This window comes from Petaurus breviceps, unplaced genomic scaffold (assembly GCF_028583685.1).
Source record: "Petaurus breviceps papuanus isolate PSGF00001 unplaced genomic scaffold, PetGlider_PUasm1.0 90804, whole genome shotgun sequence".
Taxonomy (NCBI): Eukaryota; Metazoa; Chordata; class Mammalia; order Diprotodontia; family Petauridae; genus Petaurus; species Petaurus breviceps.
This window is the reverse complement of record NW_027187348.1, coordinates 12,563,554-12,589,489: the sequence shown is the minus strand read 5'-3', so window position 1 is coordinate 12,589,489 and position 25,936 is coordinate 12,563,554. Positions and strand designations below refer to the sequence as shown.

General features: G+C 38.0%; 1 protein-coding gene and 1 pseudogene across 1 annotated transcript in view; one reads left to right on the top strand and one right to left on the bottom strand.

Moving 5' to 3' along the window:
• Positions 1 to 24,522, bottom strand: part of STK17B (serine/threonine kinase 17b) — a 37,848-nt gene extending 13,326 nt beyond the window's left edge. The window contains exons 1-3 of the mRNA XM_069070168.1: positions 24,237 to 24,522; positions 9,676 to 9,836; positions 3,719 to 3,931 (exon numbers count right to left, since the gene is read on the bottom strand). Of these exons, the coding sequence (XP_068926269.1) occupies positions 3,719 to 3,931; positions 9,676 to 9,797 (335 nt within the window). The 5' untranslated portion in view covers positions 9,798 to 9,836; positions 24,237 to 24,522. The remainder of the gene's footprint in view (positions 1 to 3,718; positions 3,932 to 9,675; positions 9,837 to 24,236) is intronic.
• On the top strand, positions 10,371 to 23,949 carry LOC138147653 (uncharacterized; annotated as a pseudogene).
• Positions 24,523 to 25,936: the final 1,414 nt, after the last annotated feature.

The window sequence follows — 25,936 nt, the reverse complement described above, 5'->3', positions numbered from 1 at the left end:
TTCCTTCTGAGCCTTGCAAGTCATGCCAACAAAACATGAACAGGCCCTACTTGGCTGCTTAGGAAAATTAGTCTTGGCAAGTCAGAAAAAGTCAGCAGGTGACCCATCTTTTGACTGCAGCAACTCATGGAACCACCAATTAAGACATGATGACACTGTGTTCTGCCTAAGTGGGCTAAGTTCCCATACTAATGAAATTATGGAACTTTAAAAAGATTTAAGGATTTAACCTAACTAGCAATTTGCAGGCTGGTCCACTACAAATTTAAATTACATAATCTCAACTGGGCCCTCACTGAAGCAAGGCAATCCTTTTATACCTTCTCAAGCAATTCATGGTGTCATTTATCACAGCAGTTTTCCCCAAGCCTTTCATGCCTGCTGGGGCTCCTCTTGTCCTCACTCTAACAGCTAAAGACCTTAACTTATACTTCACTGAAAAAACTGAGGCCATTTACCAACAGCTCCCTTTTCTCCTCTCCTCATCTCACATCACTCAGATACCTTCTGCCACCATTTCCTCCTTCACCTATGTGACATGAAGAGATGGCCTTTCTCATTGTCAAGGTAAACTCCTCTGTGTGAACTCTTCATCCCATTCCATCCCATTTCTGTAGGAGACTGACCTCTCTCTCACTCTCACTCCATTCTTCAGTTTTTCACTCTCTACTGGCTTTGTCCCTGCTGTGTATAAACACACTCATGTGTCCTCCATCCTTGAAAAAAATCTTCACTTGATCTGACCATCCCAGATAACTATTAACTTATATTTCTCCTGCCTTTCTTGGTTAAACTCCTTGAGAAAGAAGTCTACAAGTGAAGTTCCCATTTCCTCGCCCCCCCCCCACTTTCTTTCAAAGTCTGTGCAATCTGGTTTCCAACCAAATCATTCAACTGAACCGTTTCTCTCTAAAGTACCCAAGGGTTTCTTAACTGCCAAATCTAATGGCCTCTCTTCAATCCTCATGTTTGACCTTTCTTCAATCTTTGCCATTGTCAATCATCCTCTTCTTGATACACTCTCTGCTCTAGGTTTTTCATGACAGATACTCTCCTGGTTCTTCTCCTAGCTGAACAATCCTTCTCCATCTCCTTTGCTGGTTATTGGTTCTTTGTGTAGGTTATGCCCCTGATGGGATGTCTCCCAAAACATCCTCTCTATTTCATCTCTACTATTTCACTTGATGATCTCAGTAGCTCCCATGGATTGGTTTATTATCTCTATACAGATAATTCTCAGATCTGTTTACTCAGCCCTAAGCTCTCTCCTGACTTCCAGTCCCACACTTTCAACTTCCTATAGTATATCTTAAAGGGGACATTCCATAGAAATCATAAACTCAACACGTCCAAAACTGAATTCATTATCTTTCTTTCTGAGCCCTTCTCCAAGTTTTGATGACTGTCATAGGGACCACCATCCTCTTGGTCATCCAGACGAGCAATCTTGGTGTCCTTGAGTCCTCATTCACCCTCACCACTCACAGTGAATCTGCTGTTACATGCGATTGATTCTCCCTTCAGATCTCCTTGCAGACATGCTTAACAGCATCTCTTTTATACATTCCCTTCCGTCCTGTGACACAGCCAGCTTGCTAGTACAGGTCTTGGGAGTATCACAACAGTCTGCTGGATGGTTTGTTTCCCTGCCTCAAGTCTCTCTCTCACTCCAGTCTGTCCTCCACTTTGTTGCCAAACTGATTGTCCTTAAAGCACAGGACTCGTACCGTGCCATCCCCCTACTCAACAAACTTTAGCACACTGGCCTTCTTGCTGATCCTTTAATAAAATGCTCCATCTCCTTACTTCCATGGCCATCCTCCTCCATGTGGTATTTTTGTTAATAAATACTGATAACAAAATCAAAGGCCCATTCAGTTAGTAGTGTACTATAGTTAAAATTTTGAAAGAGGATGAAGTATTGTTTTTTTGTATAACTAAACTATCCGTATTTTATGGAGCAATAAGAACTAAATTCACATTTTTAGAGTCACATCAAATTTAAATTAAAAGAACACAATGGTTATTATTGTAAAAAAAAAAAAACCTTCAAAAAACCTTGGCATATATCATGGGAAGGGAAATACAATATTTTCTTTTTTTAATTAAAAAAAGACTGGATAAGGTATTTTTAGGGCAGGCAGATATCATATAGTAAATACTGGATACATTACTTTGTGTATGGACACTATCAGCTTATATTTAGTTTTAAAGATGAGCTAATGTTACCTTGCAACCCAACAATTATGCTCTGATGGCATGGCTTTCAAGAAATCAGTAGGAACTATATTAAATAGAATGTTTTATTCTATACCAAGAAATATTGTGGTATTGTTGTTTAATGCATTGCAACTCTAGCTAAATGTAAATTTTAATATTATTAAATTAATAGATTAGTAGGAAGGTGGGAAAAATCTCTTTTTCAAACCATGATTCAACCTGAACTTTGATTTTGAAATTTCAAAGCTATTGTCCTTTCACTGAGTTACTACAAATCACTGAAAAATAAGCTTCTGTAGCTTGTACTATTACTTCTGCTACTGCTTACAAGAAGTATAAAACTCTAAGATACCACTGGATCCATATCCTAACCTGTTAAAAAGATATCTGCACAGAATACTAAATGGAATTTACAATTAAACTAAAATATGCTCAAGATATATTTTTGGAGGCGGGGCCGGAAAGGTGAGAGAAAGAGAAAATAAATGCTTGTTAATTAAAAAAAACAAGTGAATATCCATAATACATGGAAGTTGACCACTGCTAAAACAAATTATGTCACAAAGATTTTTTCCCACATTGCTCAAATTCAATCATAAGAGCTGAAATGTAGAAGTACTTTAAAGTTTACAATGGGCTTTTCCAACAACCTTGTGAGGGAAATTGTCTAATTACTATTCTCATTTTACAGGTGAAACTGAGGCTTACGGAAGTTAAGGGTCTTATTTGTGGTCATCTATTCAGAAAATGTCAGAGCTGAAATATGAAGTCCAGTTTCTCATTTTCAAGTCTATCACTCTGCCCACTAAACCATTCTGGTGCCAACTTAATACTGAGTTTCTTTGACACACTTTTAGTTAGTTCTTATCACAGATTAATAAAACTAAAAAGTTATTTTCTTAAGGTAATAGCTGGTCAATGGAAGGTCTAAAACAGGGATGTTTGTTTTTAAATTGATGTTTTCAATGGGTCAGTCAGATCCAATTAAAACAACAACAATAAAAACAAAATCCTGTCTATCTCTTGTCTACAACAAGAATTAAGATTTTCTGGCTTGAGTTTGGAGATAGTTCTAATGAACTGTTTCAAATATAAATTAAATGAGTGATTTAGGCAAATACAAGTAACTTGGTAAGGTATGGAGAAGAGATGGTTCCAAAGGAAAGTAAAGTTTTGTATTTCCCAAACAACAGAAAAAGATTAAAGGAGGAAAGAGGCGAAAATTTTAGCTGGTAGTCATTAAGTAACCATGTGATTGGGTGGTTTCCTTTTTATGTAAAGAAAGTTATTCCCCAACACAAAGGACATAGTATTTGTTAATAAGATAATTAACACAGAACTCTTAGGATGGAATATAAATTAGCAACTAACTAAAATCACTACATGTATTAATATTTAGATTGTTTCTAATATTTGTTTCTTTGCTCTTGATGCATCAAAAAATAAACCTGCTGATCAGTTACTAATTTATCACAAAACAGATAAAGCGCATACTTACTACTCCAACACCAAAATGATTTCATTTGAAGTTTCATAGACTTCATGGAGATTAATCACACGAGAACTGGACTCTGTTAATTCTAGCACAGCAATTTCATGTAGGATCTCTGCTCGACAATCCTGGCCTCTTCTTCTCTTCTTCAGAAATTTAGCAGCATATTCTTGGTCAGTGGATTTTGAAATACATTGTCTGACCACAGCAAACTTCCCTCTGAAAAAGAGAGGGAAAACTCAACAATGGTTTTTAAATCAAAGAGTCATATATAGAGTAACTCCTCTGAGAAGAGCAAGCCTTTCAAATACCTGTATCACTCAGGTATTTGCCATATCTTGGTTTCCAAACTAAGACTACATTTTTATCTGTTAAATAAACTGTGCATTCTGTTACATCAGGGAAACTACAGCAATTCATCAAACCTACCTTACAAAGTGGGCAATAATAATAAAACAAAATTATTTTCTTGCCTAAGAGACTGACGTGATTCATTGCTTTAAGGTGGATATTAAAAGTCGGTCTACAAAATTGTAATAGATAAAAGTAAATTATGATTCTAAAGAAAACAATGGATGAAACAAAAGAAGACTGAAAATCAGTGGTGAATCTGTATGACAGAGAAATAAAAATGTTACTCTCTCAGGCAGATTGATTTTAAAGTTTAGTCAGGTATATTAGTGGCTCATATATATTATTATTATTACTCATTTATCCTATTACCAAGTATACATGTGGTAGAGGCCAATAACCAAAACAAACAAAGAAACAAAAACCACTCTCACAGAAAGGAGGTAAGGGTATTTTAAAGTCCTGCTTTACAGCTATTTAAAATTTTCCAAGTATTAGTATTTATAAAAGTAATTTACTGCCCACACAAATTAAGTTATTTGTATTTAGGGCTAAGGAGATAAATCTTTTGTGGCATTTTTTATTCAAATATTTTAAATGCCTTATAAACACAAAAAAGGAACATCAAGATCTATCTCCATAAACATGTAAAACTATCCGTCTCATTCTCATTTCTGTTTTAATATTCAGAAAACAATTCCTCCCATTAATATAATCCCTAAAAAAAAAGCTTAATCTTAGCAAATCTTACTTCAGTGAAAAAGCAAGAACTGTGTTTAAAGCAAAAATTACAATTAGAAGTTTAAAAAAGAAATCTAGAAAATAGGCAAAAAAAAAGATAGTCCCTGCCTTCAAGGTCTCAACAATATAATGGATGAAATAGGCTAGCAAATATGTACAATCAAATTATGTACAGGATAAATAGGAAATAATTAAGAAGACACTAGAATTAAGAGGATTTGGGAAAGGCTTCTAGTAGATGATGAGATTTTAGTTGAAACTTAAAAATGCAAGGGGAAATCAAGGTGACATATAAACAAAAGATATCAAAAAATCTATCTTAACAAAAGAATTGGGCAGCCAAGTGGAACAATGAATAGAGGGCTGGCCCTGGAGTCAGGAGGACTTGAGTTCAAATGTGGCCTCAGACACTTAACAGGCACTAGCCATGTGACCTTGGGCAAGTCTTAACCCCAATTGCCCTGCCCTCCCTCTCCAAAAAAAAGTCAAAAAAAATTTAAAAAATCACATTCTCATGCATATGATACATAATGGCTAGCCAAGGTAATAAAGATCCTAAAAACCACAAAGTATCCTCTAAAAAAAGTAATAATTTGTAACAACAATTATGACCTTAAGGCTGCATTGTAATGCCACGAATTACCAGTTTCAGGAAGGAAAAAACCCCAGGATTAATATTCTTGAAAACTAAATATTAGTAATAATAATGAGGAGGAGGATAATGATAATCGAGCTAACATTATATAGTACTTACAATGTGCCAGACACAGGACTAAGTGCTTAACAGTTAGCATCCCATTTGATCCTCACAACCCAGAAGGCAGCTGCTATGATTATTCCCATTTTACAGATTAGGACACCAAGGCAAACAGAGGTAGAGTGACTTGCCCAGTTGCACAATTACTAAGTGTTTGAGAATAGAGTTGAACTCGGGTCTTCCTGACTCCAAGCCTGTGCTCCATCTACCTTACCACATAGCTGCCTGAAGTAAATCATAATTGGGCTAAGATTTTGATACTATTCAATTAAACAAACATTTGTTAAAGACCTACTATGTGCAAGGTACCTGGGTACTGGGGTAATTTAGGATCACTAACCAAAAATAAGACCTTCCCTGAAACTTTCCAATTTTTTATCTGTAGATATTTATAGTTTCATTTTACGATAAATATTTTTTAGAAGACAGTATGATGAAACAGTTATGGAGCCTTGTCTTGGAATCAGGAAGACTTGGGTAGAAGTCCCTTCTCTGACAAATAGGGCTATTTGACCTTGGGCAAGTTACTTAAACTTTCCTTCAATCTATCTCAAAGACTACATAAACTGCCAAGCTGCATTGGCATAAGGAGTCAGTTTCCTTACTGGGAGTGTCCCAAACCATGAAATCACAGGTCTAGTCCCATCTCTATTTTATAAATCAGAAGCCTGGCACCAAAATTTTCATTTACATGCTATTAAATTATGTTATTTAAATTGCTTTTGTCAAAATGCCAGGTAATCTATTGCCAGGTAATTCATTTTCCTTCAACTCTGAAATGCTAGTCACATTTTAAAAGTGGTAAATGGCACCCTGCTCCTATATTTAATTGCAAAATGGTGGAATAAGTAAATGAATTACACATCTTAACTTGGCATCTAGAAGTCTTTTCTTAACGATAATTCTCAACTCAGGTACTCAGCAGCTTAAATTGCCTTGCAGTTAGTCTACTGCATTTTACAATACACAATAACATTTGAAAGAAAAAAAAAACCCACAAAGGAAGTTGACATTTATTTCTGAATCTGCCTCGCCCTTCCAACCACAAGTTCTATGAAAACTTGCTTCACTTAACAAAAAAAAAAAACCCAAAAAACTTAAAACTTTACCCAACATATTCTAAAAAACAGGAACAACTCAAGTTTCTTGAGAATACTCAAAACTTTACTAGTAACTTCTGTATGTTTTCCTTCTGTTTACTTAAGTTATGGGTTTTCTTTTTTTCTCAAATACTCCATGGGAATGAAAAACAGCTGAATGGGAAGCTTTATCATGCATCACCCATTAAATCTGTATGTGTCTGCACTTTAAAATGTGCAAAATTACTAACTGAAACAAGATCCTAATTTCTATTTCCCAGGCCTATATGCCAATTGAAATTGGTAAACAAATTCAAAGACATTTTAAAAGTTCATGAAAGAAGTGTCAGCAGTTTCAATTCATCAGTTTAAAAAAAATCAGTATTCATTTCATAAATTATTATTACCCTATCCTAACTAAATGATAAGGTTTTTCTTTTTGTGGGAGGGGAGAATGAGTTAATACAATGGAGAGGTTAATCACTTTCCATCTCTTTGTTAAACTGGTACCTCAAATAAATAAATATATTTAAACTACACATTTATCTTAAACCAATGATTTTTCATTTATTATGGTGTCTCATTTGTGAAAACAAAAACCAAACAAAAACACCTTTAACTGATGCTTCCATTATACATTATCAAAGATTAAGTGCTCTAAATCTCTCAAACTTCTATTTGCCAAAATGTTCCTTCCCCCTGTGCCTTGATACTATCCCTTTATTCCAACATCGACCCTCCACTTTTTCATACAGGTCTCCCCAGTCCTGAAAAACAAAACTGTCCCTCAAACCTTCTACCCTTTCACACCAGCAGTCCATTCATGACATATTGATCCCAAGACTACTCTTAATCCAAAACAGAAATATCCTCACCATCCATTAGCTCATCAACTCCTGGAAATCTGATTTCTAAACCACCAGCTCTACTGAAACTGTTCTCTGATAAGAGTCCTAATCTCATCTCCAAATCTCGTGACCTTTCCTTAATCTGAGAACCACCCATCTTCTTCTGTAGTATTTGCCACTGCTAACTAGGCTCTCCTTGATGTCATCTTCTCTCATCTTCCCTGATGTATCTATCCTTCCTAGCTTCTTTCCTATCATTGTCTCATTGAAAGAGATCGTTAGAGATGAAGGAATTTGAGAGATCACCGAGTTTAACCTTGATATTTTACAGATGAGGGAAACTCATCTACAAGGTCTCTAAGGACCTGAGCATTAAGTGCTCTGCCCAAAGTCATGTAATCGGAGGCTGAGCCAAGATCAGAATCCAGGCAGCCAAGCTTAATCAATGACCTTTTCCTTCTAGGTATACTTTACTGGCTCCTCTTCTCAAACCATTAAGATTTATTTCCCTGAGCATTTATCCTCTTGTCTTTATCTAAGCTCTCTCTCCCTACTAAACTTCATTCACACCAGTAGCTTCAATGTTTACTTTTATATGAAGGATTCTCAAATTTCTTCTTCAGCTCTGAATTCTCTCCTGAGCTCCAGACCCATCTACCTGCTGGGTATCTCCACCAGCACATCAAATTCAAAATGTCCCAAAACTGAACTATCAGTTGTTAAACATTTATGGACATACTCTTGACGTTATTTTTTCTAGCCTCATTTTTATGTTCAATTAGTTGTCAAAAGATCCATTGACTCTACCTTGCAATATTATTCTCCTCCTTCCTATTTTTACAGATGACAATAAATCACTCAAATCACATCTGTCAATATTTTCTGTACTCTATGATCACGAACAGTTAGCTGCTTTCTTACCTAACTCTTCCTTCTTATTTTGGGTTCAACTTCTTATAAGTTATTTTATTCAACTATTTTCAGGCCAAAAATAATTTTCCTTAATGAGCAAACAGAAGCAAAGAAGAGTTAAGCAGTTCTGTTTTCTATTTATCATTCGCAATCTTCATTGTCCTTACCATAAGCTGAAGTCTCCTTTCTTTCTGTGATCCTCTTTCTTTATTCATTATAGTTAACAAAATAAATAAATAAACCCTCACACACTACTAAAGGTGAATCGATATTTGTTAATATATTTAGGAAAAGTAAACTAGAAAAACATCATTCTTTCTGTAACTTTTTTCTTTCCTTTTTTTTGGAGTGGGAAGGCAAGGCTAGTAAGTGTTGTCTTTGGCTACATTTGAACTCAGGTCCTCCTGACTCCAGAGCCAGTGCTCTATTCACTGTTCTACCTAACTGCCCCCTCTGTTCCTTTTTTCAACTAAATACAAAGAACTAGATCTATTTCTTGGGATATCAGGTAAACAGTCTCCCTTCTATGCTGTTGTCTGCACATTTTTATGACTGAAAGATGTATAGTTTTGTTTTGGGAAAGATGTATAGTTTTGTTTTGGGATTCATAACCTAGGTTCCTATAGGACTCCCTCCAGAGGCATTATTACATAGGTAGACAAACAGTTAAGGCCATGACTTTAATAATTAAGAATACAGTTATCCTTTCCACATTGTGGAGGTTAGGGGGCAGTGGCCACTGAGATCCAGTAAATCTGCATAAAATTTTTTGGCCCTCCCTTCGTACCAGAAGTCTGAGTTATCAAGATATTAAAAGATAGAACATGTCAATATTATACAATGTTAAACATATATTTTATGTATTTCTAAATTTCTAAACTTTTTCCGTGTCATTTGCAGGCCTCTGAGTCTCATCTACTGCTTCTGCAAAACTCCCCCAAAATTCCCATTTAATTTCTTATGTCAATCTGCAATATATTGAAACTGTGATAGGGAAAGTTGTGATGTAGAAGGGATAACTTTGTCATATTTGTCATAGCATGTCAGAAAAAAAATCTGTAATTTACCATTACAATTAATGTCCACAAGTGTTCTTGTAGAATTCCTTTTAAAAAGGAAGGAAAAAAAATGAAAAATGAAATGGAAAAAATGAAAAAAAAAATGAAAAAGGGCATAACTATAGAAATAATAGTTTAAAAAAAAAACAATCGCATGCCATCATTTTATTTAATTGCATGATACTAATCTCTGGCTCCCATTAAGCAATTTCCTTACCTGCCTAGCTCTTTAGATGTGAGCATGTAAAAATTGTGAAAGTTTTCTGTCTTTATTGGAGTTTGGAGAGATGTAGACAGTAGGCCTGAGAGGCTCCGGCAATCAAATCTTCTTCTGGACATACCGAGTAAAGGTATTCTTCTCTAGTTGCTTATTTTCACCTGTTAAAAAAAATACAGGACATACCAACTTAAATGTAATTACAAAATACGATGCTATCTCACAGAGACAGGATATGAGTTACATTGTATAGTTCCAAATATAGCCATAAGATATGACTAACAACAACAACAAAAAAAAAATCTAGCACCTTTTCAATTCACAGGGGATTTAAAAAAAATAAAAAGCATGCCTATAAACTCAATTAGCTTTATTCATTTTCAGTACATAGCTGGAAAAAAAAAAAGCAACACTTTAAAACACCCTTTATGCCCTAAAAAGTCATTCTATCCTATCTAGCAGTTAACCCAAGCCTCTTGTTTTACATATGAGAAAATTGAAGTTCAGTTAAGATGAAGCAAATTATCCAAGGTCTCAAAAGCAGTAACTGAGCTGGCATATGAACCCAGGTCTCCTGAATCCAGACTTAGCACTTTCTGCTATGCCACTAAATGTTCCTCTTTCAAAGCAGCATAATGTTTGAGCTCTAATTTAAACAAAATAACACTGAGCTTCATGCTTCAACCTGAGGGAAGATGGAAGTGGAAATCAAATGGTATGAAGTCATTTTTTTTTTTTTTGTATATTCAACCATATGCTGTATGCGTTGTTTTTACTTGTAGATCACACTACTTTTAAACCAGGGAATTAACTTATGTGAGGAAAGGCGGTAATATCCAGAAACCCCTGGTATACTTCTCCCATCTAACCCCCTTCTCTCTACTCTTAGTTCAGGCAGGCTCATCAATACCTAGATCACTACAACAGATTCTTAGTAGCCTACCGGCCTCAAGCCTTTCCCACCCTCCTCTGTATCCTCTAAGCAGCTGCCGTCATTTTCCTAGAGTTCAGATCTGACCCTCCCACTCCTCTAGTCAATAAATTCCGGTGGATCCCTATAGCCTCCAGGATAAAATATACACATTCCTTTATTTGTCTTTTTAAGTTGTAAAACATGGCTTCAATACATCTTTCCATTCTCATGGATCCACTAGTACTTCCTCCCCAAACATCAATCGACCTTTGCTCTCTTCCTCACGAGTCCTTCCATTTCTTCTCTTTACTACTGTGGGGGCCATCTCCGGTTGTTCTCATCTATATTTGGCCACTGGACCCAGATGGCTCAGGAGGAGAGAGTGAGGCTGGTGACTTTGCACAGCTCTCCCTCACTTAACTACTCCAATCCACCTGGAAGTCATGGCATCACCTTCCCTTCCTGATGTCAAAGTCCTCTTCGAGAATCAAGGACAAACAACAGCAGCACTGGCTGCTGTCCTTCATCTCTTGGAATGCAGTGTCTTCACTTCTACCTCATGGAGTGCCACACATAATTCAAGACGCACTTCAGGAACTATCTTCTACAGAAAGTCTTCAAATGCCAATGTTTCCCCTTCCTAACTAGCAACTATGTATATGGTATGTATTTCTTCTTTAGGTACTTATAAATGTGCATGTTTTTCCTTAGAGAATGCAAGTTCCTTAAAAGCAAGAACTATTTAATTTCTGGTCTTTCTATTCCCAGTATCTATAGGGCACAGTACCTGACATAATAAATGGTGCTTAATAAATGCTTATTGATAGACTGATTATAGCATAATTGTTATGTGTTAAATTTACAAAGTTTTTGTCATTTCCCAGAAATTACCACAACTCCTCAAACTCCTCCTCCTCCTTTAGGGGGTCAGGGCTAAATATATCTGGGCTCTCAAAATGTCTGTTGTATGATAACAAATTATCTGGCAACTGCTATATCAGAAATGTATCTATGAAAGTATATGAATGGTGTCAGCTCAGACTTATCTGTAGCAGAATGCTATATTCATTACCACTGGGGACAGTATCAACTCCTACCACAACACACAATAAGCCAGAACACAGCACATGTTGGGGTGCTTTCCTAGTTGGTCTGAGTACTAGGAGAGAAATAAAACACACTCATTCCTTCCAGCGTAGGAAGGCCTGCACCTGATTCTCAATCTGCAAACAACCAAATCTGTCTTGAGGGCAAGATTGTGGTCAGTCTATTACCTACAGATGGCAGTCACAGTCCTTTCTTCTCTTTGAATATCTTAGCCAAATACTAACCTCATAGCTAGTAAAGGTGATACAAAGACACTGTAATCCGTGCTGATCCATTACCACCCTTGTTATTTTGGCCAGCTATTTTGCTAATAGGATTCTGTTCCTATACAACTATAAAGGTACGAGGTCCAGAGAGGCAAAGTGTCTTGCCCACCAAAGTCATATTGTAGAAAATGAGAAGGCTGCTTTGATCCAGAGTTCTTTCCCCTTCACATTTTAGTTTGTGTTTTTTTAAATTTCCATTATTCTTTCCACCACATCATGCTGCCTATCCTAGCCTCAGGCATAACAACAAGCATCATATGCCCAGTCTGGCCACCAATAGTGCTGAAAATTTTAATTTTGGGCTCTTACCTCTCTCTCATGTCTACCTAATAGTATGTCACCATGGGCCTGCAAGACCTTTACTTTTTTTAAATTTTATTTTATTTTCAAGTCCTCATTCTCTCCTCCACCACTGAGAAAGAAAAACAAAATGTTCCAAACACAAACAGTTAAACAAAACAAATTCTTACATTTGTCATCTCCAAAAAAAAAAAAAATGCTTTAATCTGTACATTGCCTCTGTGTCAGGAGGTGGGCAGCATGTTTCATCATGAATTCTCTTGCATTGGTCAATGTGTTGATCAAAGTTCCTAAGACTTTCTTAATTATTTCTTAACAATATTGTTATTACTGTACTAATAGCACTCCTGATTCTGCTCACTTTGCATCAGTTCAAACAACTGCAAGACCTTTTCTTAATAGTGATAGCACTAAGAAGTAATTCTGGAAGGACCACAGCTGAGGGGCCACCCACACTTCCTTACTGGTGTTGCCTATACCAGGAGGAGGGTAGGTCTGGGCCTCCTTTTACTCATTTTAAGACAGGATGTCTGCTAAGGTTTTTCTCACTCTAGGCAAATCAATCATTTGAAGGGTGGAAAAAAATTAAAAACGGTTAACTGACACTGGGCATTATATCTAGATAAGATCTGGATCTCCTGGAAGCAGATAAATGATTTGTGGTCCAATAGGAAAGAGGCTTAGTGCTTAACTTCCTTAAAGGTAGCCTTTATAGCTAGCAGTTCCCAGTCAATCTCAATGTAAATGCAGCCAAGAGGCAACAGTCAGAACGAAACACAGAACAACTGATTGGTTTAAGGCTGGGAAAGGAGAACAAGTCTGTATATTGTCACCTTATTTATTTAATTTATATGCAGAGTAAATCATGTGAAATGCTAGGCTGGATGAATCAAAAGCCAGAATTAAGGTTGTCTGGAGAAACATGAACAATCTCAGAAATGCAGATGGTATTACCCTGATGGTAGAAACTGAAGAAGAATTAAGAACCCACTTGATGAGGGTGAAAGAGGAGAGTGTAAATGCTGGCTTGAAGCTTAACATCAAAAAAACTAAAGTCCTGGCAACTGGTCCCATCACTTCCTGGCAAAGAGAGGGAGAAGAAATGGAAGCAGTGTCAGATTTTATATTCTTCGCCTCAAAGGTCACTGCTGATGGTTACTGTGATCATGAAATTAAAAGATGATTGCTCCTTGGAAGGAAAACTAGCAAATATGGATGGCATGCTAAAAAAGCAGAGATATCACCCTGATGGCAAAGGTCTGCACAGCCAAAGCTATGGTTCTTCCAATATCACTATATGGCTGTGAGAGCTGGACAATTAAGGAAAGCAGAGCACCACACAATTTATACTTTCAAATTGTGGTGCTGGGGACTTTTTGTTTGTTTTATTTTTATCACTCAAAAAGCATTTACTAGGTGCCAAGCACTGTGCTAAGTGCAGACAAGGCAAAAGACAGTCCCTGCCCTGGAGGAGTTTACAATCTAATGGGAGAGACAACATGCAAACAAACCTTAATGGGCAGAGAAGAGGAGCCAGTAAGAGTCCTAGAAGGAAAAGGTCATTGATTAAGCTTGGCTGCCTGGATTCTGGTCCTGGTTCAGCCTCCAGTTATCAAACCTTGGGCAGAGCACTTAATGCTCAGGTCCTTACAGACCTTATAGATGAGTTTCCCTCATTTGTAAAATGTCAAGGTTAAACACAATGATCTCTAAAGTTCCTTCAACTCTAATGATGTCTGATCGTGAATGAGACTGATGATAGGAAAGAAGCTAGGACCCATATATCAGGGAAGATGAGAAGAATTATATCAAGGAGAGCCTACTTAGCAGTGACAAATGCTACAGAGATACAGTATAAGGTCTGAAGTTAGGAAGACTCATCTTCCTGAATTCAAATGTGGCCTCAGACACTTACTAGCTGTGTGACCCTGGGCATGTCACTTAATGCTGTCTGCCTCAGTTTCCTCATCTGTAAAAAATGAGTTGGAGAATGGCAAACCACTACAGTATCTCTGCCAAAAAAAACCCTAAATGGGGTCACAGAGTCGGACATGACTCAACAACAAGAACATTCATTCTCACAGTGCCTGTGTTTCCTGCTCACTTAACACTAAATTCTAGCAGAGGGGATGAACTAGACTAAAGGTCTAAGGGACAATTATAAGCATGGTACAGAGGAACTGGCCCATGTATTCCCATAAAAGATGCTTAACAAGCCTTGTCTTTTTCATCAGTGAGAATTCCTTCTATCCTCCACTTAAGAGATGCCACCATTGCTGAAGTAAAAGCCTTTATGTAAAGTCAGTTCTTGTTTGAAAAAAAAATCACAATAGTTTGTATTCCAGTCAATGTTGGGATCATCTTAGCCACCAGAACCCATATATCACTTTGAATACTGTTATGTTTATATCCCTCAAAACAATGTGTCCCATATGACCTTCTGCCTTCCATGACAATGAGAGTCTCATACCATGCCAACCTTACTTTTGAGATATTCTCTATTTTCTCTGGTCTGGATTTATGCTGAGGAAGTAGTCCCTATTTCTTGATCTGAATGCCCAAAAGCAACACTTATATTCATTCATCCCAAGGGCTTCTCTATTTCTCCGGGTGGAGGGCTCTGGCCATCCAATCCATAAGTATCTTCCCCCTCTGTTCCTGTCCTACTTCTAGTCAGGCTCGGCTGCTTCAATCACAAAGTCCCACTTAATTTCCCATTGTTAAGTAGGCAATTAATAAATATTAGTAAAATTCCCAGAACTTTCTCTAAATGGAAAGTTCTTATCTTCTCTTTTTGGTCCAGTGGTCAGGGGTACCAAAGTTGAAGTAAAAGTTTATGATGAACCAGGAATCCCCATTCACTTCTGGCTGTATAGATTCAGGCCTCTTTTCCCCCTAATCACTTTTCTATATTTCCAAGCACAAGCCCATACCTTGCTCTTGTTCAACCAAATGTTGAGCTAAAATTAAGACATATTTACTCAGACAGGTCCACATGAACCTGTGTTATTAAATTAAAGAATTCTTTAATTCTTAACTTAACCCCTCCCTATATACCCCAATCCAAATACATTTTTGTGGCCCCAAACACCTCATGGACCACCGGCAATGAGCTTCTGTGTCATTTTCTTAACATGATTCCAGTTTGAGTATTCAAAGTTGGCTAAGAATCTGCTTTTTAAGCAGCTATATCTATTAACTGTGGACTTCCTTATTCCATTGGGGAATTGCTTAATCAAGCACAGCTCTTCCTAATTTCCTCCCTGCAAAATTACTTGATGTACTGGGAAGGCGAAGTTCTGAGTCTTCAAAAAGTCTTCAGTACTTCACACTGGCCAAGTAAAATCAGTGTTTACTACAGCTGCTCTTTAAAACAGGTACAGCACTGACAGTAGTTTAGGGGTAGAAATGGGGCCTGGCATAGTTTTCAGCACTAGAAGAGCCATCAAAACTATTTGACTAGGCCAAGCCTTGTTGATCTAAGCTGTTACTGCTTAAAATTTATGTAGCTAATTTCCCCTTTTTAAGAACCCCCATACTAGGTGGATTTACTTGTGTCCACATTGAAAGTCCAAACCAGGTAAGCCTTAGGGAAAGTCATACATAGCTGCATTGACTAAGCTTTCTGCTAAGTTTTCCTGATGGTGATGCATCTGTGTCTTGTCTCAGTGAACACATCAAGAGTGAGACTGTATACTATCTATGTCTTACCTTCTTTGGGCTTCTGATAAAGTTGAATTTGTGGTGATTCTTTATGTAAAGTCATAAAGAATCTCTCTCTCTCTCGGAGAGAGAGAAAGTTTTGGCTATATTTTGGATAAGATAATTTTATTCCAAGAATTCCCTTAGTCTACAGGTATTCGGAGCCCACATTTACTGATTCTGTGAGAAGTATAGATGTTCTCTGCCTAGTGAAAATGGTTCATAGGCTTGGGGAAAATAGCTCCATGAATTTTAAGAGTTCTGCTAACTTGTTTTTAAAAAATATTTTGATAACTCTATTTCAAGATAAGTTGGTTTCCTTTGTAATAGTATTTTATTCATTTAAAAACATTATTCTAAGGAGACCAGAGACTTTAGAAATTAGCCAAAGTGTTGCATGACACACAAAAAGATTAAGAACCCCTGAACTTGCTTATGGCCAGTCTAATTATCCAACAAAGGTAGTCATCATTCTTCTTTGTCCAAAAATATCTCAAGTACCTACATATCACCCCACCCCCTGCTCCCCCCACACTACCCCCCACACTACCCCCACACTACCATGCTATGCTGACAAGGTAATACAAATACCATTGCATTTGTCATCTTCCACTGCCAATGTGCTAAATGACACTAAGAAGCAATACCCTCTTCTAAACCAGGAAAGACCAAATGAAACCACCTCTGCACACACAAGAAAAGAGTCTTTTAGCAATAGTCTAAGAGTAGCACAGAGCAGAAGGCTTTGTTCAGGCTGAGCTTGTCCAACACCACCACCCTGGGGAATAAAATTTAAGAAAGAATCCTTCTTAAACTGTAGCATTGGGACCATGCCCTGTTCCCTATCATTGGGAATACTCCCTGTATAATGGCTCTTCTGTCACATCATATTTGCCCAGGTATGAAAACCAGTGCAATGTGAGGAATCTTACAGTATACTTTATATACAGGTTGGCCGATTATAAGCATAAATTTAGATATGGCAATGTTGAACTTGGAGTCCGAATATAAGTGAAAAATCCTAGTTCTGTCATTTACTACTAGTGTGATTTTAGCAAGTCACTCAAATTTCCAGGTCTCAGTTTCCTCATTTGTAAACTGAACTATGGATGTGCTGGAGTAATTTTTAGTGTAAGTATGTATGTCTTAGAAATCAGCAAATACTACAAAACAAGGCTTGGCTTATTGTTTTGTTGACTGTTTAGACTTAAGAAAGTGTTAGAGAAAATGTGAATAATACAGATTAAGTTTAAAAGTGTGTAAAGCATATATTCTGTTCCCCCTCCTCAAATTGGGTGTCAAACATTTACCAGCATGCCCTCCCTTCTAGATCTAGAATTATGATGCTAAGGACAGCATACGGTACAGTTATAGAGTAGTATTTGGGAAATAAATGTATTCTCTTAGTTCTAGAACATGTAGGGGTATACCTTGGACATATATATTTGAGTTACTAGCCATATAGGCCTAAAACGCCATACCATATTTAGAGCCCAGATTTACCTTTCCCAAATATGACAAAAAAACTGCTGCCTCGACTGCCTTCCTCACTATACTAAAGTCTGGCTATACAGCAGTTCCCTTGCATGGACCCAGGTAACCTTCTAAAAGTAAAACAGCAGTGTCTTAATTGGTAAATATTTTGAAAAGCTATGGTAAATAAAAATCTATCAACAAATTTATCTGAACTTAATTGTAGTACTATGCTAGAGACTGTAAAGATAATGTTGAGGGCCATAGAATTATTTCTATCAGGGCCTTTATGTGGAAAGCGGCCCATTTGTAGAAATAAACTAGCTCCTGTTTGTCCTGAGCACATGAAGTTAGAGCTAACAGTCCTAAGGGTTTTTTTTAATTAATTGTACTACTGCAGTAGACTCCTAATTGGTCTCCCTGCTAATGTCTCTTCCTTCTTCAATCCAGCTTTCACAAAGATATTAAATTAAATTTCCTTAAACAAAACAAGCCTGATCATGTCACTGCTCTGCTTTGAGCAGTGGCTCCCTAGTACCTCTAGGATAAAAAACATTCTATTTGAGATTACAAGCCCTCCATTCTATCTTTTCAGACTTACTTAATTCACATTACTTCCCCCATTACACACTCTACCTTACAGGCAAACTGTTCTACTTTCTGTTCCCTGAATACCAAATTCCCTCTCCCACCTTTATCTCTTTTCAGAAGCTGTTCCCTGTCCCTATTTCCCCTCCCATGCCTGAAATGTGTTCCTCTCCTCTACTTTTGCTTCTTGGTATTCTTCCTCCATTCAAGCAGGCCTCTCCTGATTCCCATAGGGCTGTTCCCCACCACACACATAAATATGTAAATAAATAAAATGTAAGCTCTTTTAGAATAGGGTCTGTTTTCATGTTTACCTTTTCAAACTCAGGGTCTGGTAGGTGCTTAATGAATGCTTAATAAAAATGCTTTTTGAATTGACTTCTCTGGATTTGTGTTGGGGTAAGAAGTATGCCTAACAAGTATAGGCTATAACTTATATTTTGTGGTTAAATATTAAAAAGGACCAATATGTAGAGTAGGGAGCAACAATCAGGAAATCAACAAATCGGTTTTCCTCTTACTTTACTGTATCATTCTTTATTCTCTCTTTATAACCAATTCTCCATATTATCCCTCCATTAAAAAAGAATAAAAGGCAGGATAAGATTTCTATGTCTGAGACTTCCAGAATGACAATAATATGGACTGGTTCTTATCTGAACTACTGTTTATACATTCTAAGGTTGAAGTTAGGTGGTCAGGAACTGAAATGTGTATCAAGTATGACAAGCAGCTATTATATACTGTAGTTTTAACCCAACCCCAATACACTTCTAAGAGTCCAACCAAGAAGTTAAAGTAGTATTATACTAGGTAAGGTATTATATGATAATGGGAGATTCGGTTAAATTAAGTAAGAACTATTTTACAATCTTATTGGAGACCTCCATTTCTCTACAAAGCACTACGAATATAATGCCTACCCAGGTTAGATCATCAATAATGACAGTTTACCATTTATCAAAAGCCCTTTAAGGTTTACCAAGTATTTCCCCTATACTGTGAGGAAAGCAGTTTTAAGTATTATTATCCTCCTTTTACAGTTGGAGAAACCAAGGCTCAGAGTTAAAGCATCCTATCTGTGGTCATACCACCAGTAGTGGTGCAGCTAAATCCCCAAACTTCTGACTCTAAAGTCCAATGCTCTTTCTGCAATGGGATTATTCATTCTATTGAGGAGCTGCTGTGTACTTTTATTTTGCTAGTCTCAATGAGAAGAGTATAAAAAGCAAGGAAGACCTATACCTAGAGTCATAGCAACACATAGGAATAGCCTTTGAATACCGCTGCCTTTAAAAAAAATAGATATAAATAGGAATGAGGGATCCCCTGAAAGATCTAGTTTTGGGGAACAGTGTAGACTGGACAGCTGCTGACACTTGACAAAAGGTAAGGACCTCTTTCTGAAATCTGTGCCCAATTACACAGGGGAGATGGAGAACATACCCATAGGTGTGGGGAGAGGAGAAGGAAGGGGTTATTAGAAAGAGAGCTAATGAATGGCACTGAACTAGGAAGTAAGAGATGAAAATACAAGTTCAGGTGATTTTTTTCCTTGTAGGTTCTCAAAAAGGAAAGGTTGTATCCCAATCCCTCTTAAGCATTTTTGACGTCCTAGTTTTTTAAAATGCCTGCACTAAGAAAAGCATAAACAGGTCTAGGTCCATTGACAAATACAGGAGCACTCCAGTTAACTAACTCCAGCTTAACCATTTTGGTAGTGAACTGCCCCAGGGCTGAAGTCCCCAGAACCAGCCCCAGCCTTAAATTCTGTGCCAAGAAAGTGAGCCACTCTGCTTTCTTTTTCCTGTACTCTGAGAACAAGAAACAGGCACCATAATTGTCAAGGATAGACAGAAGCTGAGGAGCGCATAAAGGCCAAGAAATACACCATATTATGAAAAATCAGGTTTCACTGTAAACAATAATTTATTCTTACTAAAAGCTACAAGCAGAAGACTATACATTATAAAGTCAAGTCCATTAATTTCTGCATTAAAGAAGATAATACCATATGACTGTTAAGTTTGAAAAAATATTGTCATATTACATTATTATACGTGGGTGGGGGGAGGGAGTTATACCGTGTTTCCCTGATAATAAGACCTATCCTGAAAATAAGCCCTCCCCTTACTGTGTAAGATTCCTCTAAAATAAGCCCTCCCCCGAAAATAAGCCCTATTGAGATTGCTACTGTAGTGAAGGTGATCCCCTGAGCTACACGCTCCATTATGGTACCCTCTGTATGCACCGTGCCCCCCTCCCCCCCCCACCGTGAAACACACGCCATGCTCCGAGCAGCATCCAATCAGAGCTGCAGCAGTGAGCACGTCATCCTGTTCTTTATTGAATTCATTATTGAATAAAGGTACATTTTTTTGTTCACATTTACCTGTTTATTAAAATTGCTGTCAATGTTCATTAAAATAAGCCCTCCTCTGAAAATAAACCCTCTGGTGTTTTTCTGTCCAAAAAATTTAATAAGACAGTGTCTTATTATCGGGGAAACATGGTAGGAAGGAGGAATTAGACAGCAATGAAATAAACAAAAAATCTATATTACATTAAAAATAAGAAAATTTCTAGCCTACTTATTAAACTGGTATTGTGACTGAAGAACAACCAGGAGAGATACTTGGCCAAAGATGGAAAGAAATCTTCAATATTTATTGAAATATATATTAACTGAGAGACAAGTATGTAAGTGCTGCACCTGACAGTGTATAATCTCCTTGGGGTCGGGATGTTTTATTATTATCTCCAATGTCAGTGAAGTACATCTTAGTTCAATGAAGCCTACCCTAAACCCTCTTAATTCCAATGCTTTCACTATTTTAATTATTTCTTATTTATCCTGTATATAGCTTGCTTTATACATATATTTATTTGAAAGTTGTCTCCCCCTTAGACTGTAACCTCCCTGAAGGTAGGGACTATCTTTTGTCTCTTTTTGTATCTCTAGTACTTAGTATGCTTGTTGATTGACTGACACATATTGTGTGGCTTTGAGCAAATCATGTAATTTCTTCAAGTGTTTGAACAACTTTCTAAGACTAAAATGAATTACAGATCTCTATCAGTAGATGGAATTGGCATACTGGGGAGTTTATTAAAAAAAAAAAACAACCTGACAAAATCATTGATCTGTACAATTCCTACTCCACATTAACAGTTGCTCACTTATTAACAAATATATTTTAGCTAACAGATAAAAAATAATTAAATGCATAAATTACTCAAGTAACATTTTTAAACTTCTGGGTAGTAAAAATCATCTTCTTGACAATATCATTTAACCATAGTACATTACTAAATAATAAGCTAGGTGAAATTAAAGTTATCAATTTATCAAGGTAAATGTAAACCACTTTTGTTGAAAACTCAAGCAACAGGAAAATTTCACACATACTGCCCAAAAAGCAGTAACAACACCCTGTCAACAATGTTGACCTAAGACATCCCTGAATGCACTAAAATACTTTTTAAATGTCCTTGAATGTGAAGAGCCTGTCAAGTTATAAGACACTCATCCTACCAAAAATATGCTAAATTTTCAGTAAGCAGCAGCTCAGCTAAAACTAAGGAAATCTTAGTCACTGATTTTCTTGCTTGTACTGTTTGAAGGAGGACTAGAAGGAATTGGGTAAGGAAATCCCCAGTATTGGAAGAATACAGTTCTATATCTTTAACCTTTTAAGAATTATTAGCTTCATGTAACAGTGGTAAAAGATTGATGGTATAAGATTAAGTATAAACTCTCTGAGTGTAAAATGTCCATTGCCAAAGAGTATCAGACTTACAACTTTTATATTATCCAGCATACTCATCAATGAGTCAAGTCTACAGTTTCCTTCAAAACTGATGCTGTCTTAACGGAACCATTTTAATTCACTCTTTAGTCATCACACAAAAATAAAAGCCAGATCTTTGTTCCCCAAAATTAATATTTCTAAGTTAAAAAAAACAGCCCTCCTTTAATAAAGTTACGCATAACATTTGAGGATTTCTTTTTCCAATTATTTCATAAGTTGTCTTCAATTTTTTAGACCCATATTTTCCAAAATGTTAAAGTATCATTTGAGAGATGGTAGAAATAAATAAAAGATAAGCATGTAAAGTAAGTGTGCCATAATTGAGATATATTAGCACATGAAAGATACAATCATTTGTTGGTAAAAGGCCCATTAAAGTTTGCGAACTACTAACTACCTACCAGCAGCACAGAGTAAACTGGAGTATTATTTCCTAAAGAAAAAGGCAATTCCACACATATGTTTTTAAACACTTCAAAAAAGCCACAGAGTGTTTTAAAATTTGCAAAATTAAAAAACAAACCCTAAATGCTATACCTGACAAAAGGCTATAAAAACTATTGAAAAATCCTTTCTCATAGCTTATGAGAAAGTAAATTTACTGACCTTAACTTAAATAATGCTCCTGGAAGAAGTTTAATGACAAATTTCAGAAGGGTTTTAAATGTATTTATGAAATGTCCATTCACATATTTTCCACCTTGTCCAGTATTTCCTTTAAAACAACAGGGTGTTACAGTGAAAATATACATTTATAAAAAATATGACCGCTTAAAACAGTCAACCAATAGCAATCAAAGGATCACAGTTTCAGAGCTGGAAAGGGACGTTCAAAGTCACCTAGGTTCAAGTCCTTCATTTTACAGATGAGGAAACTAAGGCCCAGAGACTTAAAGGTCACCTAAGTAGCAGGTGACAGAGTTTTCAACACATGTCCTCAGATTCCAACAGAAGGACTCTTTCCACCATACCAGGAAGTCTCATTACAAACTCTAAAATCTCATTAGCACTAAGTACATCTCATTACTAGATAAACAAAACAGTAAATGTGTCATATATCCCTCTGGGGACCGTTTTGGGAGTCGTCTTTTTTTTTTTTTTTTGCTATTTTTTTTTTTACTGAAATTTACTTAAAACATTTTGCATTTAGGTATAAGTGGAAGAAGCTGATCCTTATTGAAGCCCAATATACAAAATACTGCCTCTCTGTCACCATTTGTGAAAATAATAAAAACTAAAACTACCACTGCTGCCAACACTAACATATTAAATTTCTCCCCCTATTTTCCAGCTTGGGACGACTCAAATATGAGCTATCTGCCTAAAATGAGTGACAAAGAAAAAACTTCATTGGGCAAGTCAAAACCTTACTAAAAGTAATTTCTGTATATCCCTACTTACAAAGGTCACTTTTTTTTTAAAGGCCGGTGATGGGAAGTTTAAGGAAAGCAAAGGCAAAGCTCCTGACTAAACAAGAACGACAGAAAACAAAACGCAATTAACTGAGGTCTGACAAGCTGAACCCATCAGGGTAAGCTACTCTCACTAAATGAAAAGCAGGTCCCCCCTCACCTTGTCTGCCCCAATCTGCACATTCACAAAGTGGAGCAAAACACTGCATTCTAAGTAAACAGACATGAAAACACAGACGCTAATAAACATATGACAAGCAGAAGTTTGCTCCTCTCCTAACTTTACTCGAATACTTTAACCTAATCTGAGAACTTCAGGAGTGGAAGGATGACACACTGGACAAACACTTTCCTTCCCACTTTAACAACTCTACCCTTCTCTCCCCCCACGACCCAAGGCTGGATAACTAGGTTAGGAGGCTAGACTGGGAGCTCAGGTTTGGGGGAAAGAAATAAGGGGAATGGACGAGGCAAAAAGTAAAAAATAGATAGAAAGGTCCCAACTGTCAAGTCCTTTTCTAGTGGTGTGCTGGTAAAAGTTTTAACAACCTGCTCTGGGTTGGGGGTGCGAGAGAATTCAGGAAAAACTTTTAAATTTAATCTGCATTAAAATTTTCGCAGTCACTTTGCTAAGCCTAGACAATCAACAAAACAATAAACCAAGCCCCGACTTGCAGCGTTTGCCCTTTTCTGAGGTGTAAAGGCTCACGCACGCTTGCCCACCGGGTTCCCCCTTCCAAGGCGCCGAGGACTTGAACTTGACCCCAGGTAGCCTCAGCCTACACCACCTGCGTTCAGCCCCAAGACCCTCCGCACTCTTCCAGGAAGCTGCCTCAGTCCCGGCCCAGCCAGGAGGGGGGATGGAAGGGAAACCTTCCAGCCAGGAGAGGGGATGGAGGCGAAGCGCCCCCAGCCCGTGGGATCCCCTCGCCCTGGGGGGAAGGGGCGGGGACAGAGCGGAGGGACCCTCCCTTCCTCCCACACTCACCGCGGCTCCCCGCACACGCTGTCCCCTCGGCGGGGGAAATCCCTAGGTCCCGGGCCAAAAAAAGGGAGCGTTGAGGAGACCCCGAGTCCTCAAGCTCTGGACGAGGCCAGGATGCGGGACTTGTCCACTCCTTCCCTCCGGGCTGCGACGACCTCGTCTCTGGAGGTTACGGCCACAGTAGCAGCGGCAGCAGCGACGGCGGCGACACTAACCAGGTCTTACAGTTGAGGTTTGAAAACTTGCAGCCCGGTCGTCCGGCAGCCCAACCCCGGGGATTCCGCCCCCTCCATCCCAGCGAACCAATTAGAGTCAAGTTCAGGGGCGGAGCTGACACGTGACGGTCTGGGGAGGGCTGGCTGGTGGAAACTGAGGGTGCAGCCCTGTCCCAAGCTGGCCCGGGGTGTCTCGTGGCGGGCGGTGACTTGGGAGTCTGCAGAGACCACAGGCTGGGTGGGGGTGGGGCAGAGCTAATTACAAGGAGAGAAGGGGAGGGGGAAGGGAGGGGGAGAGAAAGACGTGGGGAAAGGGGGAGAGAGAGGGGAAGGGAGAGAGAATGAAGCGGGGAGAGGGGAAGAGAGAGAAAAAGAGAAGGGGAGAGGTAGAGGGGGAAGAGAAAAAAAGAGGGAGAGGGGGACAAGGGGAAAAGGAGGAGAGAGAAGGGCAAGGGGAGAAGGTGGCAGGAGAGGGTAAAAGGAGAGGGAGAGGGGGAGACAGACAGAGACACCTAAAGCCGCACAATGATCCTTGTGACCAGCAGAGAGGTCAGACCCAGGGCCGGGGGATGCTTAATTTTGTAGTGCTGGCCTCCCAGAGCAGGAGTAAAACGACAAAAGGGACTGGAGATTTTGGGAGGGCCTGTGAGAACTTTTTGCAGTTGTGGAACAGGGTTCTTTGCTACTCCAACAGCAGTGGAATGATCTGAACTCTTGGGACTGGAGAGAGGCAAAGGGCTGTGACATAAAAATGTTTTGGTAGCATGGAGTTTGTGCAGTAAGATTTGTAGCAGTATCCCCATCCCCGGTGCCCACTCATGTAAATAGCACATTGAGCCTTTTTTTTTCTTAACGGTGAAGGGGAGTGCAGATTACCAGGAATCATTGATTATTCAGATTTCCTCAATGAATGAAAATTAAAATAGTAAGTAAAGAAAGATGGTTTGTTACTTGAAAGAGATGTTCTAAATAGAGTATAATTATGTATGTATATTTAATGTTCTGTTTGTAACAGGGTACATCAATAATAAATTATAGAACTATTAGAAAAGCCCTTTTGATATAGAGAGGTTGTGAAAAGACAGCCCCAGGACAGGTAAGATATGCAGCAGGTTAGAACAGTGGTGTCAGATAGTGGCCACTAATCCATATATAAGGATCCCTGGGGGCCACATATTGATTTAGTTTTAAAATATGTTATCTGTCTTATTGTGTTTTTATTGATTTTGTGTAATATTTCTCAATTATATTTTTATATGGTTCAGGCTGCACATAAAGTTTGACACCTCTGGGTTAGAGTATAAAGTACAGGGGCTGAAACAAATAAGACTCTTAAAGATTTAGGAGATAAGGATTGAATCTGTGGTTTTATTGGTATAGGGAACTTCCAGGTGGAAAAACTCCATCATCATCTTTTAGTCTCCTGGAGTTGCCTGAGATGCTGAGATGTGAATTGTCCAATGTTTAATAGCCATAATGGCATCAGAC